Source organism: Pinus tabuliformis, chromosome 9 (assembly GCF_031772625.1).
Source record: "Pinus tabuliformis cultivar Carrire ecotype Pingquan chromosome 9, CPIR1, whole genome shotgun sequence".
In the NCBI taxonomy this organism is placed as follows: domain Eukaryota; kingdom Viridiplantae; phylum Streptophyta; class Pinopsida; order Pinales; family Pinaceae; genus Pinus; species Pinus tabuliformis.
In genome coordinates, this window is record NC_142307.1 from 1,207,915,023 (window position 1) to 1,207,932,980 (window position 17,958).

Genomic DNA, 17,958 nt, shown 5'->3' on the forward strand with positions numbered 1-17,958 from the left:
CCTTTCTTGGCCTGCGTCAGCCCCAGGAGGCCCTGCGTCAGCTCTGGGTGCCTCTGCGTCAGCCCCGAAGGCCCTGCGTTAGCTCTGGGTGCCTCTGCGTCAGTTATGCTGGCCACTCTGGTGCTCTGCGCAGCACTTGGCTGCCTCTGTGTGGCCCTGCGTGAGTGAGCCCTTGTTGGCTCTGCATCACCCTCCTTGGTTGCTGCGCTGCTCTCCCTGCACAATCTCTGCCTTCTCTGTTTCTATGTACTCAGTGCCCCTCAGCTGCTCTCCCGATCATTGATTCTATCTCTCTTAGCAAACCCCGCTCTAGAGAATAGAATGACTGATCATCTGGTGTATCCTCCAAGTGACCCTCAAGCCTCCTCTCATACTTTCCCTATTGACGATTCAATGGCCGAGATTAAGTCCCTAATCAACGACTAAGATTAGATTTGGTTTGATCCATGTCTTTTGGACCACTCTAATACAGATTCATATTAATACACATTAATATTTTATTTTCCCTAACTTTAGACTTACAGACTCCATTAAAAATATTAATTATTTTAATATCTCCTGATCTATTTAGAATATTCCCAAACCCTTTTTGGGTATTGGGATCTCATGTGCCCCAACCTTTCCACTAAATTTCGTGGCTAGAGCACATCCGATGATACTCCAAATCAACACTCCCTCTTAGCGAAGAATGTGCTCTAGCAATACTCCTCACTGAGTATTACTCTGATCATCTGGCATCGGTCCCTGTGCTGATGCTAGGCCTTCCTGCCCAACATCCTCTGCACTGCTGCCCATGGTTCTGCCACTGCCACTGCTGCATCTGTACGACAGCTCCCTTTGCATTCGTGCTGCTGCTGGTCCTTCCTCCTACCATTGCATCTGCACTGCACCTCCTCTCATCATGTTGCATTGTGCTGCCCACTGCTGCACTGCAACTCAGTGACTGAGAAGTAAGTAACTGATCCTCCAACTGACCTCCCTATTGGGATAGAAGCACCCACTGATGCTGAAGCTCCCTCTGCCATTGACAAGTGCTCCCTCTCTCTGAACTCTGCACTGCTGCAACAACTCCTTGCATCTCGCACCATTGCACAACTCTCTGTACCGTCTTGCACTGGTGCAACACTCCTGTGCCTCTCGCACTGCTGCAGCCTGCTAGCTCTGCGCTGTCTCGGGACTCTTGCACTGTAGCTCTCTCTGCCGCTCCATCCGCATCTGTCTCTACCCACCCAACCAGTCCTGCTACTCCTCGTTGGGGCTCCCGTAGCAAGGTCTAATCCAAGAGGTTGGGTACCTCGAGGATCTTGCCCCTCATTGCCTGTAGTCCGCTTGACTACAGCTCGATGTCTCCCCACTTCCGCTCAAGTGGTGCGTGTGCACTCATGGCACAGTCATCGTCTGTCAAAACTTCCTTCTCTGCCCGTGCTGGCGTTGCCTTAGTCTCGAAAGACTCTCCCTTACTCTTCTTCCTTGGGCACTGGGTCGCATAATGACCCATCTCCCCACAGTGGAAGCACTTGATCTTGGAGAGATCTTTCTTCTTCCGCTTCTCCTGCTTTCCCTCAGATGCTAGGGCCACATCCTCCTCCTCCTCCTTGACCTTGATCCCTTTGCTGCTGCTACCTGTCTTCGACTGCCGTCTGATCTCTTCCTGGCGAAGAGCTGCCCACATCTCGTCCCAAGGTAGGAGAGTCCCTCTGCCCAGGATACTCTAGACAAACACTTCCCACTCTTCTGAGACAACATTTATGGCTGTCCACACCATAAGCTCCTGATCCGGTGTCGCTCCTATAGCAGTCAACTGGTCTCGGATCTCATTCAGTCCTCCGAGGAAGGTGTCAATCAATTGACCCTTCTTCATCTGATACGACCTCATCTGGTTCTCGAGCAACATTCTTCTTTGCACAGAAGTATGCTGGTACAGGTTTTTGAGAGCCTCCCACATCTCAACTGCCATTTCCTTCTCGGTTATATGTGGTACCACATGATCCTTGACCCCATCAAGGATAATGCACTTGGCTCTCGCCATCGCCTCCTCGTACTTGTTGTTATCATTGGGGTCGACTGGGATAGCTATAACCTTCAAGGCGATGTTCTTGACACGATTCCTGTCAAGCACTGATAAGATTCTGGCCTTCCAGACTGCGAAGTTCATTGCTCTGTCCAGTCTATCTTGGTCTCTTACCCCGTGTAGTGCCATGACGCTCCTCTACTTCCCTCCTGGAAGTTCTCTGTTCGACTCCTCTGAGTCTCTACTTCCCGTCTGGAAGTTCTCTTCTGGAATCTCTCTGAGTCTTGATTTCCCTCCTGGAAATCCTTCCGCCGCTTGTCGAGATGCCCCCTACTCTGATCGTCTTGTGCAACTGCATTGCTGATCTGGGTTCCTCGGCTAGAAACCCTCGTTAACAACTCCTCTGGCCTTGTTTTGTCAGGTACTGTTCTGATTACAGTACCTCACCAGCTCCACTTTGCAATATTCCTGCAGCCTTCTAGACCCAAGCAACTGCGTCTTTGTGAACTGCGTCAGCCCCTCTCTGCCTCACGCTTGATCTGCGTCACCCTGGATGGGTTTGCGTCAGCCCTGGGATGCCATGCGTCAGCCCTCTGGCCCTCTGTGTCAACAACGCTGGCCTCTCTGAGGCTCTGCGCAGTTCCTGGCTTCTTCTGCGTGGCTCTGGTTGGCTTTGCGTCACACTTCCTTGGCTTCTGCGCTGTTAGAAACAACTTCTGTCACCTTGGGATAGCTGTTTTCTGCTGCTATTGCTCCGCTCGGCTGATGTCTTTTAGTCATCCTTTGATCTGCAATCACGCTCCGATACCATGTTGAAGTTTCTAACTTTACTTAGTTTAGAAATCCTTCATGCACTTTATCTGATTTATTCCTACCTACTTGTTATTTTTTCCTTAACAAGTTATCTACAAAGTAAATACTGAAAATAAACACCAGTGCATGCTCAACATATCACAGATCAGCAACTAAAAGAAACAAGAACAAACACACCACATGACACCATTATTTTTGGATCAATGTCCCCGGAAAAACCCAATGCGGGAAAACCGGTGCAGCTATTTGAGGGTTTTCTTATTAAGCAATATCAGAGTACAATCTGGGTTTCGTAACTGGCGTACCCAATAGAGAATTTCCTTAGCAGCTATACCTCACAGTTTGAGAGAAATCTCTTTGTTGAAACCCCGGAAAACCCTTTCGGCAGCTCTTCAGCACAAAACTGCTCATGCAACCCCATCGTCTGCCCAATTTGGACTGCGTCAGCCTCTCTTTGTCTCACGCTGGCCCTGTGTCAGCCTTTCTTGGTTTGCGTTAGCCCCAGGAGGCCCTGCGTCAGCTCTGGGTGCCTCTGCGTCAGCTCTGGGTGCCTCTGCGTCAGCTATGCTGGCCACTCTGGTGCTCTGCACATCACTTGGCTGTGTTTGCGTGGCCCTAGGTGAGCCCTTGCTGGATCTATGTCACCCTCCTTGGTTGCTGTGCTGCTCTCCCGACACAATCTCTGCCTTCTCTGTTTCTATGTACTCAATGCCCCTCAGCGGCTCTCCCGATCACTGATTCTATCTCTCTTAGCAAACCCCGCTCTAGAGAATAGAATTACTGATCATCTGGTGTATCCTCCAAGTGACCCTCAAGCCTCCTCTTATACTTTTCCTGTTGACGATTCAACGACCTAGATTAAGTCCCTAATCAATGACTAAGATTAGATTTGGCTTGATCCATGTCTTTTAGACCACTCTAACACAGATTCATATAATCACACATTAATATTTTATTTTCCCTAAGTTTAGACTTAGGGACTCCTTTAAAAATATTAATTATTTTAATATCTCTTGATTTGTTTAGAATCTTCCCAAACCCATTCTGAGTATTGGAGATCTCATGTGCCCCAACCTCTCCACCGAATTTCGTGGCTAGAGCACATCCGATGCTACCCCATATCAACTCATAGGATGTTGTGGGTAAGTTGCGGAGCGAAGCTGGTGGGGTATTGTGGTCAGAATAGTACCTAACTGGGCAAGACCAAGGAGGAGGGAGTTGCTGTTGAGGATTTCTAGCCAAGAAATCCGGATTAGTGGTGTAGCTGCACAAACAATCGAAGTGGGGCATCTCGACATTGGTAGAGGGATTTCCAGAAGGGAAATCGAGGCTCAGAGGGAGTCAAACCGAGAACTTCCAGACGGGAAGTTGAGAGACTCAGCAAGAGTCGATCAGAGGACTTCCAGGAGGGAAGTAGAGAGACTCGAAAGAGTCGAAAGAGGAGCAGCGAAATGGCAGTGAATGGGCTAAGAGATCAGGATAGATTGGACAGAGCTTTGAACTTCATAGTCTGGAAGGCCAGGATCTTGTCCATTCTAGACAAGTATCACATCAAACACTGCGCCTTGAAAATGATAGCGATGGCAATGGCCAGGGCTAAGTGCATCATTCTTGACAGGGTCAAGGATCAAGTGGTACGACATATTCTCGAGAAGGGCACGTCAAATGAGATGTGGGATGCCCTGAAGAAGTTGTATCAGCATACCCCGTGCAGAGGAAGATGCTTCTAGAAATTCGCTGCGGTCATATCAAATGTAGAGGGGCGAGTAGATAGATATCTTTATCGGGAGATTGACGGAGATCCGGGATCAACTGACTTCCATAGGGGCCATGCTGGATGAGGAGATGTTGGTGAGGACCACACTGAACGCAGTCTCAGAGGATTGGGAGGTATTTGTCCAGAGCTTACTGGGTAGGTCGAACCTTCCAGATTGGGAGGAACTGTGGGCGGCTCTTCGTCAAGAAGAGATTAGACGACTGACCAAGGCGGGAAGCAGCGGCAAGGGGGTCAGAATCAAGAAGGAGGAAGAGGAGGATGTTGCCCTAGCATCTGCGGGAAAGCAGGAGAAACAGAAGAAGGAGGACCTCTCCAAGGTCAAGTGCTTCCACTCTGGGGAACTGGGTCACTATGCAAACCAACGTCCAAGGAAGAAGAGCAAGGGAGAGGTTTTTGAGACCAAGGCAGCGCCAGCGACGGTGGAGAAAGAAGTGGAGACAGATGACCACTGTGCCATGAGTACTCATGCGCCACTTGAGAGGAAGTGGGGAGACATCGAGCTGTAGTCAGACGGACTACAAACAATGAGGGGCAGGATCGTCGGGGTGCCCAACCTCTTGGATTATACCTTGCTACAGGAGCCCCAAAGAGGAGTAGAAGGACTGGCGGATGTCGGTAGAAACGGATGCGGATGGAGCGACAGCGAGTGCTACAATGCAAGAGTCTCAGGACAGCGTGAGGCCACAGTGCGAGATGCATGGAGTTGTTGCAGCAGCGCAAAGGTCAGTAGAGGGAGCACTTGTCAGCGACAGAGGGAGCTTCAACATCGGGAGTGTTTCTAGCTTGTCAGAGATGTCAGAGTTGGGAGGATCAGTTACTTACTTTTTAGTAACCGGGTTGCTGTGCAGTGGTTAGCAATTGTAGTGCCATGGGTAGCACGATGCAGCATGATGAGAGGGGATGCAGTGCAAATGCAGCAGTGGCAGTGGCAGGGCCATGGACAACAACATGGATGTCGAGGGAGTTGTCGTACAGATGTAGCAGTCGCAGTGGCAGGGCCATGGACAACAACATGGATGTCGAGGGAGTTGTCGTACAGATGTAGCAGTCGCAGTGGCAGTGCCATGGGCGGCAGTACAGGATGCAGCAGTGCAGAGGATGTTGGGCGGGGAGGCTTAGCATCAGCGCAAGGACCGATGCTGGATGATACTCAGTGAGGAGTATTACTAGAGCACAATCCTCGCTAAGAGGGAGTGTTGATTTGGGGTAGCATCGGATGTGCTCTAGCCACGAAAATTGGTGGAGAGGCTAAAACACATGAGATCTCCAAGACCCAGAAATGGTTTGGGCAGAATCTAACCAGTTTGGGAGATATTAAAATAATTAATATTTTTAATGGAGTTCCTAAGTCTAAACTTAGGAAAAATAAAATATTAATGTGAATTAATATAAAACTAGGTTAGAATGGTCCAAAAGTCATGGATCAAGCCAAATCTAATCTTAGCTGTTGATTAGAGATTTAATCTCGGTCGTTGATGGACCAACGAGAAAACTATAAGAGGAGGATTAAGGGTTAGTTGGAGAACACATTGAGTTGATCAAGAATTCGATTTTCTGGGGAAGGGCTTGCTGAGGAAATCGAAGGAGTGATTAGAGTTGCTGTTGAGGGGCAGTGAATACAGTAGCAGAGAGGCAGAGATAGTACCGAGAGCATCGACGCAGAAGCCGAGAGAGGGTTGACGCAGAGCGAGCTAGAACACAGAGGCAGCCAGGAATTGCGCAGAGCCTGAGGAGGGCTAGCGTGGGAGATGCAAAGGCTCTAGAGGCTGATATAGAGTCACGAGAGGTTGATGCTAGGCGAGAGAGGCTGACGCAGATCCTAGAGGCTGACGCTGAGAGATTTCGTGGGGCAGATTGGAGCTGAAGAGTTGGTTAGGGTGACACAGTTCCTATCAGAGTGATGCAGAGCAGCAAAAGCTGCATTGTTGCTGTGGGATCATTCATTCGGTGATTTAGCCGGAATATCTGTCTCCGACTGAGAGGTACTACTGCCGAGGGCATTCTCTGTTGGGTGAGCCGTTTCTGGCAACCAGGTTGTATTATGAAAACTGCATAATAATAAAACCATCTGAATAGTTGCACCGGTTTTCCTGCATTGGGTTTTTCCATGACATTAGTCCAAAAACAACGGTGTCACTTGTGTGCTTGTTTCTTTCAGTGGATGATCTGTATGTGTTGATACTGTACTTGTATTTATTTTCAGTATTTACATGATAAATAACTTGTTAAGTAACTGAATTGGTACTTGGATGATCTGTATGTGTTGATACTTGTGTACTTGTATTTATTTTCTTCTGTGGTAGCGGCTTGTTGCATTTGTTCAACAATGTAAGGTCCATGGTTCTACTGTGGCAGATCAGATGGATTTGAGCCCTTCCCTTGTGCTACATCCTTGTAGGAGACAGAACCTCTAGGGTTCTTGAATCTCAAAGCACCTCCATACAGCCTCAGGTTCAAGATTATGATGGAGTTTCTTGAAATGGGGTATTCTTTCAGCTGCTTCCCTTCATAAAGAAGGCACTATTTATTTGCAGGAAAACCCAGCCAATTCTCGATACTCTGCTTCAGCTTTGCCATTGAGTCTGAATCCGTGACTCAGAAAAAGAAAGACTTCCCGTTTAAGGACTTGATAAAAATATGAAAGTCCTCCTGTTCCAGCTCTTTCTTTCCTCCACCCAACTCAGATCGGTGTGAATAGGAGGATTTTCACGTAGATCTGCACCATATAGAGTTTTGCAGAGGTTGTACGAGCGTGTGCCGTGGATCTAAGCTTTTGACCCAAAAGGGTCGGAGAAATGGGCCTGTACTTGCCTGATCCGATTCAATAGCAAATATGGGTTCAAAAAAGGCATTTTCCAGATCTTGTGGTATACCTGTCCAGAGCGTGAGAATGACGACTCCATTGGGAATGTTGCCCTAAACAGATGATGTAGCTTCCGCCATTGTAGACAAGCTGACAGTTGATCCCAAAACCCGTGTGTCGGCCAGATCCTGTTTTTGGTTCCATGATGGCGCTGTTGCGACCCAAACCACAGAAAAGCTCTGTGAAGCAAAAACCATTGCTGCAGAAATCTTAGAGAATGAAAACCAGAAAAGGGTTTCTCAAATGATTGTTGAAGTTGTATCATGTATGGATGAAAAAAATTTGAGATGAAGCAAACACAATGTAAATTTCTATTATAAACCATTAGCATGCACACAATGTACAAACAATATGCCAAGCTCTATCTTCGTAAAGTTGGTGAAACAAGATTTCATCCAGCAATGTCATGATTTGGCACATATGGGATAATAGAGCTACTTTGTCATTTGTGGTAGTTTGTCCATAGTGGCAAACATCGGGACAATTCATCATTGGAAATGCATTGTGCCTTGGAACTATCATTCTTGACGAGGCTTTTTGGGTTTAGATTTGTTGAATTTAGTATGCTGGAGTGCAAGTACTCCAATGTAGATTTTTTGTGCAATGGTCTATACAATAGCCTTAATGACAATAGAAGTATAGTTATAGGTATAGGTGCAGAGAAGGTTCATTGTCAAGAGGGGATGTTCAATGTCTCCTTACAACAGCAATGAACATTTTTTAATGAGTGCATAGAAGACAGGGTTATAGACCACTGTTTGGTGAAGGGTGCATGCATGGAAAACCTTTAGGTAGGTCCAATTTTTTGCTGTTTCGAATTTTGCAAATTCTAGTTTCTAGTTTAGTTTTGTTTTCAGGTTCAGTTTAAATTTTCCAGAATTAGTAATTTCTAGAGTTGGAGAGATTGGGTGAGATCCTAAGGAGAGGGTGAATGTGTAGCCTGCCTACTCTAGTCTAGGCACAACTCTCTAGGAGGCTAACACATGCATGTATGTGCTGGTTGGTCAATCCAACCTAGGTGCACAGGATTAGGTTATTTTTAGCGTACGACCCTAGCCTCCTCTATAAAAAAAGAGCCAGGGTCTCTAGTATTATTCCTTCAGTTCTGTGGTGAGTAGTGAGTGATTAGAGTTAGGGCTTGAAGCTTCTTATGTTTCCTATTTCGAAAGTAATAAAAACAGTAACGTGATTTGAGTTTTAGATTTGTTATACTTGCTGCTGTAATTTTCAGTTTGGTGTGATTTAGTTCCTACTAAAATTTAGATCACAGTTTTGCTAGTACTATTAGTGTTTTGTTGATCTCAAGTAGGTAGGTTAGCTCATATTATTCGGTATAACAGTGGTGTATCTAGAGCCTGGTAGAATTCCATGTATAGTGAGATTAGCCTTGAAGGAAAGAGAGTTGTTAGAGAGTTTTTAGTGGGTGGTATGTCCAAGCTTCAATGGTTGACACAAATCTATGCCAATGTTTGACATGTGGAATTCAGAAGGGCTGTGGGTGTAACAACCTCATTTTTCCAGTGAATGGAATTCAGTGGAGTTGCAGTAATGGCTATTCTGAGTATGTGAGAGAGTCACTTGTTGGAGGGCGCCTTTAACTTGGTGTTGTGGATGTGCAAACTACAGAAACTCCTTGAAACAACTAACATTTGGTACCTTGTGGAAAAGGATGTCAAAGCTCGTACAAATCCCAAAGATCTAGCAGAGTACAACAAGAGTGCAGTGTTCACAAAGCAAGTTGTGATGGATTCAGTGAAGGATCTTTTAATCTCTCATATTGCTAAGAAGAACATTGCCAAGGAGATGTATGATGCCTTGGGAACCTTGTAGTTGAATGTGGACGTATCCAGGAAGATGCGCCTGAGTAACGTGCTCACCATGACTAGCATGTGAGGGACAAATACAATAGCAAGCTATTTGATGAAGCTAGCAATGTTGAAACTTGAAAGACCAACTTGGTGCAGCTGGTGATGAAGTCAAAGACAATGAATTGGTTCAAATTGCTTTGAATGGCTTCAATTTATCTTGGTACGACTTTGTCTAGGTGATCTGTGGTTGAAAGAGGTTACCTGACTTTGAGAAGTTGTGGGATGCTTTCATTGGAGAGGAGATGAGACTAGAGTAAGTCTTAACTAGTTAAAGGTCAAGGATGTGTATTAGACATAGTCCTCATTAGGAATGTGAAGAGAGGAAGTAGGAAATGAGGAACTTAGAGGGGTTAAAGGGGCAAGGAGGAAGAGTCGGATTCTTCATGTCAAGGGAAGAAAGACTTGAGTCAGATCGAGTGCTTCAGGTGCAACAAACACGATCACTATGCCTCAGTGTTGGAGATGAGACTAGAGTAAGTCTTAACTAGTTAAAGGTCAAGGATGTGTATTAGACATAGTCCTCATTAGGAATGTGAAGAGAGGAAGTAGGAAATGAGGAACTTAGAGGGGTTAAAGGGGCAAGGAGGAAGAGTCGGATTCTTCATGTCAAGGGAAGAAAGACTTGAGTCAGATCGAGTGCTTCAGGTGCAACAAACACGATCACTATGCCTTAGTGTCTTAATTGGAAAAAGGGAAAGGTTAAGCAATAACTAGAGTTTGCAAGGAATGAAGATGCTTCTAGTGTAGTGATTTCACTCCCAAGCTAGATACCCACTTTGCCATGGTGTTCGGTCTTTCCATGTACACAATTTTAGGAGCTGGATGGTATGTGGGATAATGGAGCTTTGAGACATATGACTTATGCTAGTAGGATCTCTAGTAGGTTTCAAGAGCAAGATGGAGGAATGCTTGCGCAGCTGGGTGACGATGCCATATCAAGTGCACTTGCGTCATATCGAGTGCTTCAGGTGCAACAAACACGATCACTATGCCTTAGTGTCTTAATTGGAAAAAGGGAAAGGGTAAGCAACAACTAGAGTTTGCAAAGAATGAAGATCTATGTTGCAGGAAACGTGGGGTAGGAGGGCGTTTCCGTACAGAAACGAGTACGAAACGCTGAAACGCGTTTCCGTACTGCCACGTTTCACAAAATTGAAACGTGGCCAGTATGGACTGAAACGCGTTTCAGGGCCGAATGACCCACGTTTCAGCATTTGTGTTTTTTTTTATTTGTTTTCTAATCTATTCTTACGTTAGCCTAGTGACTTTTGGTTGCTTCCAGATGCCTGTCTAAAGTTATAAAAGTGAACTTTTGCCTAGTGTTGATATGCAGTTCATGGTAATGTTAAATTCTTAAAGTAAAAGTGATATTCTCCTTTATTTTTCATTTTCATCCTTTTACTTAAATTTTTAACATTACCATGAAATGACTCAGGATGTTTGAGAGTGGTTTCGCCCTCATTGGATTTCATATGGAGAAAGTAGAATTTTAGATCTCACTCAAAATCCAGCAGACTTATCTGTTTTTCAGGATTTCAGGATTGGGGGGATTGCAATGTTTCCATTGGATTTTATCATGTACTAGGGTATGGAACTTGTATTTAATCGAGAGAACAAAGCCCTCTATGCAGGGGAGACTCCCAATAATCAAGAGAATGTAGGGTACTAGGGTATGAAACTTGTATTTAATCAAGAGCACTAAGGTCATTCGACTATGTAGGAGGAAACTCCCAATCAAGCACGAGACAAAAAATTAGAAATTTCTCGTGGCTGATTTTGGATATTTCTATTGTCTTTATGTGATTATTCATGAGTAAATGTGATGTAAATTTAGATACTTATAGTTTATGCATTGACAATTGACAATTTTATCATAATGTAATAAATTAGAATGTATCATATATGCTTTATGATTGCACATATTTCTTAAATGTCCTAATATATATATATATATATATATATATATATATATATATATATATATATATATATATATATATATATATATATATATATATATATTCGCGTTTCCCCGTTTCCAAAATTTGGGGAGGTCGCGTTTCGTATCGCTTCCCGTTTCGGAAACTCGTACCCGTTTCCCAGTTTCGTGCAACCTTGATGAAGATGCTTCCAGTGTAGATGATTTCACTCCCAAGCTAGATACTCACTTTGCCATGGTGTTTGGTGTTTCCATGCACTCAATTTTAGGAGCTGGATGGTATGTGGATAGTGGGGCTTTGAGACATATGACTTATGCTAGTAAGATCTCTAGTAGGTTTCAAGAGCAAGATGGAGGAATGGTTGTGCAGCTGGGTGATGATGCCATGTATCCCTTGGAGGGATTGGCTTCATATCTTTCCCAGATGCTTTTAGATGATGTTCGTGAGTGACAGACTCCGTTTTATATGTGCCTGTTTTATTGACAAGCCTAATTTCAGCGTTTAGCCTGACAGCTTTTAGTAGTGTTTAGTGGAGTTTGATGATAATCAACAAATCACCATCAGAGAAATCAGCCATGGATCTGGTAGAGTTGGGGGCCATCCTTCTCCATTGGCTCTTTTTTTCTAATGTAACTTTCTTGACGCTTCTTAAACTTAGAGGATCAGTGACTTCTCTCTAATTGGGAAAAGTCCTGAACTGAACTAAAACTAGAAGCTGGGAGTTACTAAATTAGAAATCGCAATAAACTAGACCTAACTGAAGGTGATGCATGCATGACTTTAGCAAGAATTCAGCCTCAACTAAGCATTGGTCTAAAACTTAGTCTATTGTGCCCTCACTAAACCTGTTTATTGTGCCCTTTATGTGCCTATACCTGCAAGTGTAATTCTAATGCCATTGAGGCTATTGTATGGACTGTTGTACACAATCTCTGTTAGAGTTCCTGCCACCATGCTTTCTCTACACACACCCAGATCTTCTCTGCTTGCTGCTGCCATGCTCTGTTGGACTCATTCAGAGTTACTAAAAGTCCAAGTGACCCAACACTCCCTCTTACAGAGGAAAGTGTACTCTGCCAAACACAAAATACTCCCCCTGCATCCACAATCTCCCCTTTGCTAGGGCTTGATCAAACGGCGGATCATCAACAAACTGAAGAAACGTGACTTTAGAATCTTAGATCAATACATCCTTCTCTAATATGAACTCTATTCAGAATATTCATGGTAAAAACCTTTTTTTACACAGAGCACTGCATCAGTTATCTGCCAACCTCCCTTCTCCTGCATGCCATCTTCACCGTTCCAAAATGTTTTCACACCGCATTATGCACCATTTGAGAATTCCTGTAATAATGAACTCATTTGCATAAAGAACCAAGACAAATATATCAAATCTATCAAATAATGAACTGAAATCTACACTAAACTAAAAACTGGTGGTGCATGCATCCACACATCCATGGCAGCTCCCTCTTCCTGAAAGTTGAAACAATCCTTCAACCACTGGAGTAAAAGCCTCATCAAGTTTAGCCACCTCTTGGTAAGATAATCCTTCTATGACAACCTTACCCTGGTACTCTCTTCCATACTCCCATCAACTTCCATCAAGAAATCAATGATGGATTCCAGAAACAGTTATGTAACTTCTCCATTGGTCTTTTTTTTTTTAAATTCTTTCTGGTAAATGCCTCTTTGATCCACGGGGATCTATGAACCCCAACTCTGCATTTTTGCAGTAAAGCCCACATTAACGTAGGGGCCATCAAACTTGGCCAGCTCATATACATGATCAGGGTTCTATGTCTGCCCATGTTTGAGGTTTGAACCTAGTTCATTATTGTGGTGATGCCCTGTCTCAATCATTTAATAATAAACCACAGCCCAACAGACATTATTTGGCTTCCGGATGTATGTGCAATAAAAAGTTTTTCTTTTTAAATGCTTAGTTTTGAGTTTTTAGCCATTGTTTTTCCATCCTTTTGTTGATCCCATCTGCCTGTGGCCTGAAAAATATGTTTAAGGCTCTTCCTGGAGAGCTTCAGACTTCAGTTTTCAATTTATTTTTCGCTATACAAGTCTGGTCAACAGGAAAATGCCCAAGATCCATGAAATTTATGCAAAAGCTCATCCTAAAGTCATTCGATGTGTTCTGTTAAAATCCCAGAGAACCGGAACCTCTGGCAGCAAATGTAGCTTACTTATGGCAAAACTTCCTATACACAGCTTGTGTAGATTGCAGTTACGCAATTTAAGTGACTATTTTTAAAGGAAATGTTCGAGATTGACTTAGCGTTTTATATTACTGTATGCTAATGCATGTTTATTTTCACATGTTGCAGATCAAGCCAACTTACGTTATTCCCAACCAGGTTGACTCTGCAATCATCAAGTTACACAGTAGACGTATAACTTGCTTAGAATTTCACCCTACTAGGAACAATATTCTCATGTCAGGAGATAAGGTATTTATAAGATCATAGCTAAGCAATGTCTGAATTCTAATTCTTTTCAAATGTGGAATTCACTATGTTTTTCGTCAGTGGTCTTGATTAGATTGTTGATTGGGACTCTTGAAATATTCACTTTGAGTTGATTTTGTATGGATTGCATTTTTACTTCTATTGCTAGCAGTTATTTTTAAGCTGATCATCTAGGTTTTTTTGGGGTCAAAAGAAAGGTCAAATTGGTATCTGGGACTATGAGAAAGTGACAGAGAAGACAGTTTATGATACAGTACATTCCTGCATTCTGAATAGTATGAAGTAAGTTTCTTAGGTTGCCACTGTATTTGTTCTTTATGTATTTCTTCCGTTCTTACTTATGGTTAGGGAAATTAAAATCGAGTGGAAATATTGGCTTTTTTGACTTACAGAATTCCATAACAAATAACTTCTGTGGTTTCAGATTTCACCCCGTGAAGGATGGATATATATACACATCAGGATCTGATGGAACACTCAGCTGCACTGATATTGAGACGGGAGTTCCAATCCTCCTGATGGACATCAATCCCGATGGATGGAATGTAATGCATCTGCACGATGGTTTATTTTCACCTCGATGAAGTCTTCAGTTTTATATGCTTGTGAATCCCATCACTGCACCTCTTATAAATTGTTGTCTGTTCCTTGTGACCAGGGACCGGCAACATGGAGAATGCTATATGGCATGGATATCAATTCAGAGAAAGATCTTTTGCTGGTTGCGGATAACTTTGGGATTCTTTACCAGTAAGAGAACAGTTTTACTTCGCCGTTGCAACATTTCATTGTTCAAGTTAGGGTGCAGTTTTAATGGTATACTGTGCTTTACTGTAATTTCACTTTTCTTTAGGGGTCGAATTTCTGTTTCTATTTCTTTCTAAATTTAACAACCAGGGAGGCCAAATAAATTGGCACATGTTGTAATTTATACATGGAAAAGTCATAACCAGGGTTCCATAAGATATCTTAACAAAAAAATCTGAAAGCTGAAGTTTCACATTGTAGAAAAAGGGGCTAGAAAGCTTTTTAACTAAGGGATAACATCGCCGTCAAAGACAATAAAATTGAAAGGTTAAAGGGAGGTACATCTGTTAGACTTGATGATGAGCCACACTGGTATGGCTTGAAACATTGACCAAAATAATCTTGATTCGGTGTACATGGAAAAGACCATAACTGACTCTTAACTGCAATAGCTTGAGAATTTTTTTTTTGAAAGGTCAGAGGGAGGAAGGAAAGATGGGTGAGGTTTCTATATTCAATTTTAGATTTGGTTTAGCATTAGCTAGATGTGGTGTTTATTTTTTTGATTTTGCAGAATAGCTGGATGACCTTGCATGTTGGAATCCAATTGGGATTGCACATTGGTTTGATAATTCTGCAATAGTGCCTTGTTTTTTTTTTTTTGCAGAGTTTTAGGAGCAGTCCCTGATATATTTAACCCCTGAGAGACTTTCTACCATACAGACATTGTCCTTTATCAATCAGTTTCTTCTGAAGTTAGTATAATTGTCAAAGGTTGCTATGTTCTTTCAAGTCCTGTAATGTTAGTGTCTCAGAGCAATGTGCATTGATTAATTTCACGAACACCCATGATAAATTGCTGAAATGCATTGAAATATTTGAGAAAGCATCCTAAAATGGAAAGGAATGGTGCATAAACATTTTAGACAAGCACTGCTTTGGAATAGTCCCTACATGTTATCTTCTTCATGCTTATTGATCTTGATAAGACCTCATGTAGGTTAAGTGACGAGAAAAAAGGGTAGAAGTAGAGAGCATTCATTCCAATCTTTAGTCTACTGAAGTCTACCATCCAAGGGAATTCAGATTTGAATGTGGCTTGGAGGCATTTCAACTGTATAAATTTTATTGTCATGTTCCATTGAACCAAAATAGAGACAGATGTAGGTGCACTAGTGCTAAAAGTGTTGAAATATGTAACTAAGCTGTTAAAATTGGCAACTAGGGCCAAACTCCATGTTAGTCATTTTATTTATGGCAGCTGATATTTTTCTTGGATTCCTCTCATCGAGAGGTGTAGGATTGATCTAAAGATCATCCGATTCCGATAAGTATTCATGGAGATATGAATTTATTTGTGTTATGGGACAATTCGTCAAGGTCGGCCAGCAACCAAATTGCCCCCACTTATGCTCAACGTTTTAGTATAAATAGAGGTGCCTTGAAAGTCATTTAGACACACACTCTTCTTGTGATCTCTTCCTCTCCACTTGTCTTTGGGTTTTTGGTGGGAGGAGAGATCCTAAGAGTCAACGCTGCCCTAATGGAGAAGGCTCTACGCTATCTTAGGAGATGGGAAAGCTCTACGCTGTCATGGAGGACAGCCCTTATCTCAGCCTCAAGAAGCCTTAATGCTGCCCCATGGAGAAGCCCTAACATAGCCCTAAATGCAGTCAAGAAGAGGACCTTAACGCTGTTCTAGGCCGCAGGAAGAGAGGGGTCTTGGACAGCATGGAAGCAAGGGTCCGAAGTCTGCTACAGGAGGCCGAAGCTGAGGCAAGTGCAGATTGTTTGAGGGCTGGAATCTTGCTGTTTCAAGGGCTGAGAGAGCAGGCTACTAGGCCGAGTCTTAGTAGGGCAGTACGCTATTGTTTTGAGATTGCTTGGTCACATTTTGTGGAGGCAGAAGCTACAGGAAGGCTGTTGTGCTAGGCCACAGGCCATAGCACACAGTTAGGGACTGCGTGAGGGCTGTCAAGGATGGACAGTGCCCTAAGAAGGTAGCGTGGCATGGGAGGAAGTCTTCCAAGATGGGCCGCAGTCCTTATGAGGTTGGTTTGTTAACTGTGGAGTATGTTTAGGGCTGCGTAAGTGCCCTAACCAGGTCTGCAGCAAACAACAGCATGCAAACATAAATGACAGCAGTGTTTTGTTTAGGAGGGCTGTTAGATAGGACTGTCTTGATGCCCCAACCAGTCCATGATGAAGGCTGCCCTATCTGCTGTTAGAATGCCATCCAATGCAGCAAATAGAGAATCTCCTAACAGTGAACTAATGTAGTGCATGATAAGATGTGACAGCATTGCAATAAGGTGCAGCATGATGTTGAATGTTGCTGCATGATGATGGGCATATTGATGAAGTGTAGTGTAGCATGATGTGTGCAGCACAGTGATAATGAATGCTGCAATGAGATGCAGCATGATGGGCATAGTAAGGTACAGCTTGATGATGCAGCACAGGGAGGTGCAGCATGATGATAAGGTACAACATGATGATGCAGTACAGGGAGGTGCAGCATGATGATAAGGTGCAGCAGTATGATGTGTGCAGCATGGTAATGAGGTCCAGCATGATGATTGGGTGCAACACAGTGAGGTGCAGCATGGTGATGGAGTCACCTTGGATCAGTGGAAGCAGTATGCCTTCAACTCAGCTCAGATCAGCTACTTCATATGCTATCTTCTTAGAGAAGATCTCTGCTCTTATTTAGATAAGTCAAAAGGTTGACTTCTGATGTATATGTACTATCTCTCTCTCTGCTGAACTATTGAAGAACATATAAGAAGAATTGATCAAGGGTTTCCCCACATTGGGATTTGTCCTTGGTCGGCTCCACATCTTGTGCCCTTTTGTCTTGGCTTGTTTTCTGCGATTTATGTTTATGTTCTATCTGCATTTTACTATCATGCTAAATGTGATTGCTAATCTGGAATTGATATTGAGTTAATATGGAAAATTGAAGTAAATTTGCTATCAACATAGAACATACCTAAAATTTACATAGGTTCAATCTTCATAATGACATATGTAATCATGATTTTATGTATTTGATGTAAAGAGAAAAATAAATTTATTATTGTCATTCTTGAGGCATGGGTTTCATGCTCAAGGAAAATTTATTTATAGGTCAAGCACCCATTGAGTGCTTCTAGGGCTTGTCATTGAGTCTACAAGTCAATTGAGTCATTGTCATGTATGGAAGACCCTTTTGGGCATGTTACATCTTGTAAAGAAAATTTATGTAAAGTCAAAAGTGTCAAATAGACCCTCCAAGACCTTGTCATCATCAAAAGAACAAGTCAGCCTTTATGAGTGGACAAGTCGGCCTACAGGCAGAGATTCAACCTAGAGAAAGACCTATATATAAGGAAGACCTCGACCTCACTTGAAAAGGAAGACAAGCAACTTGTGGAAGCACAAGAAGAGCATAGAATACCTAGCGAAGGGAAGAAG

The 17,958-nt window shown here is 43.2% G+C and overlaps 1 protein-coding gene across 1 annotated transcript in view; it reads left to right on the forward strand.

Annotated features, from left to right (window-relative positions):
* LOC149152884 (protein DAMAGED DNA-BINDING 2-like) overlaps nucleotides 1–17,958 on the forward strand; it is a 156,284-nt gene that overhangs the window by 80,448 nt on the left and 57,878 nt on the right. The window contains exons 4-7 of the mRNA XM_089440683.1: nucleotides 13,615–13,737; nucleotides 13,949–14,037; nucleotides 14,180–14,300; nucleotides 14,414–14,505. Coding sequence (XP_089296809.1) covers nucleotides 13,615–13,737; nucleotides 13,949–14,037; nucleotides 14,180–14,300; nucleotides 14,414–14,505 — 425 coding nt within the window. The remainder of the gene's footprint in view (nucleotides 1–13,614; nucleotides 13,738–13,948; nucleotides 14,038–14,179; nucleotides 14,301–14,413; nucleotides 14,506–17,958) is intronic.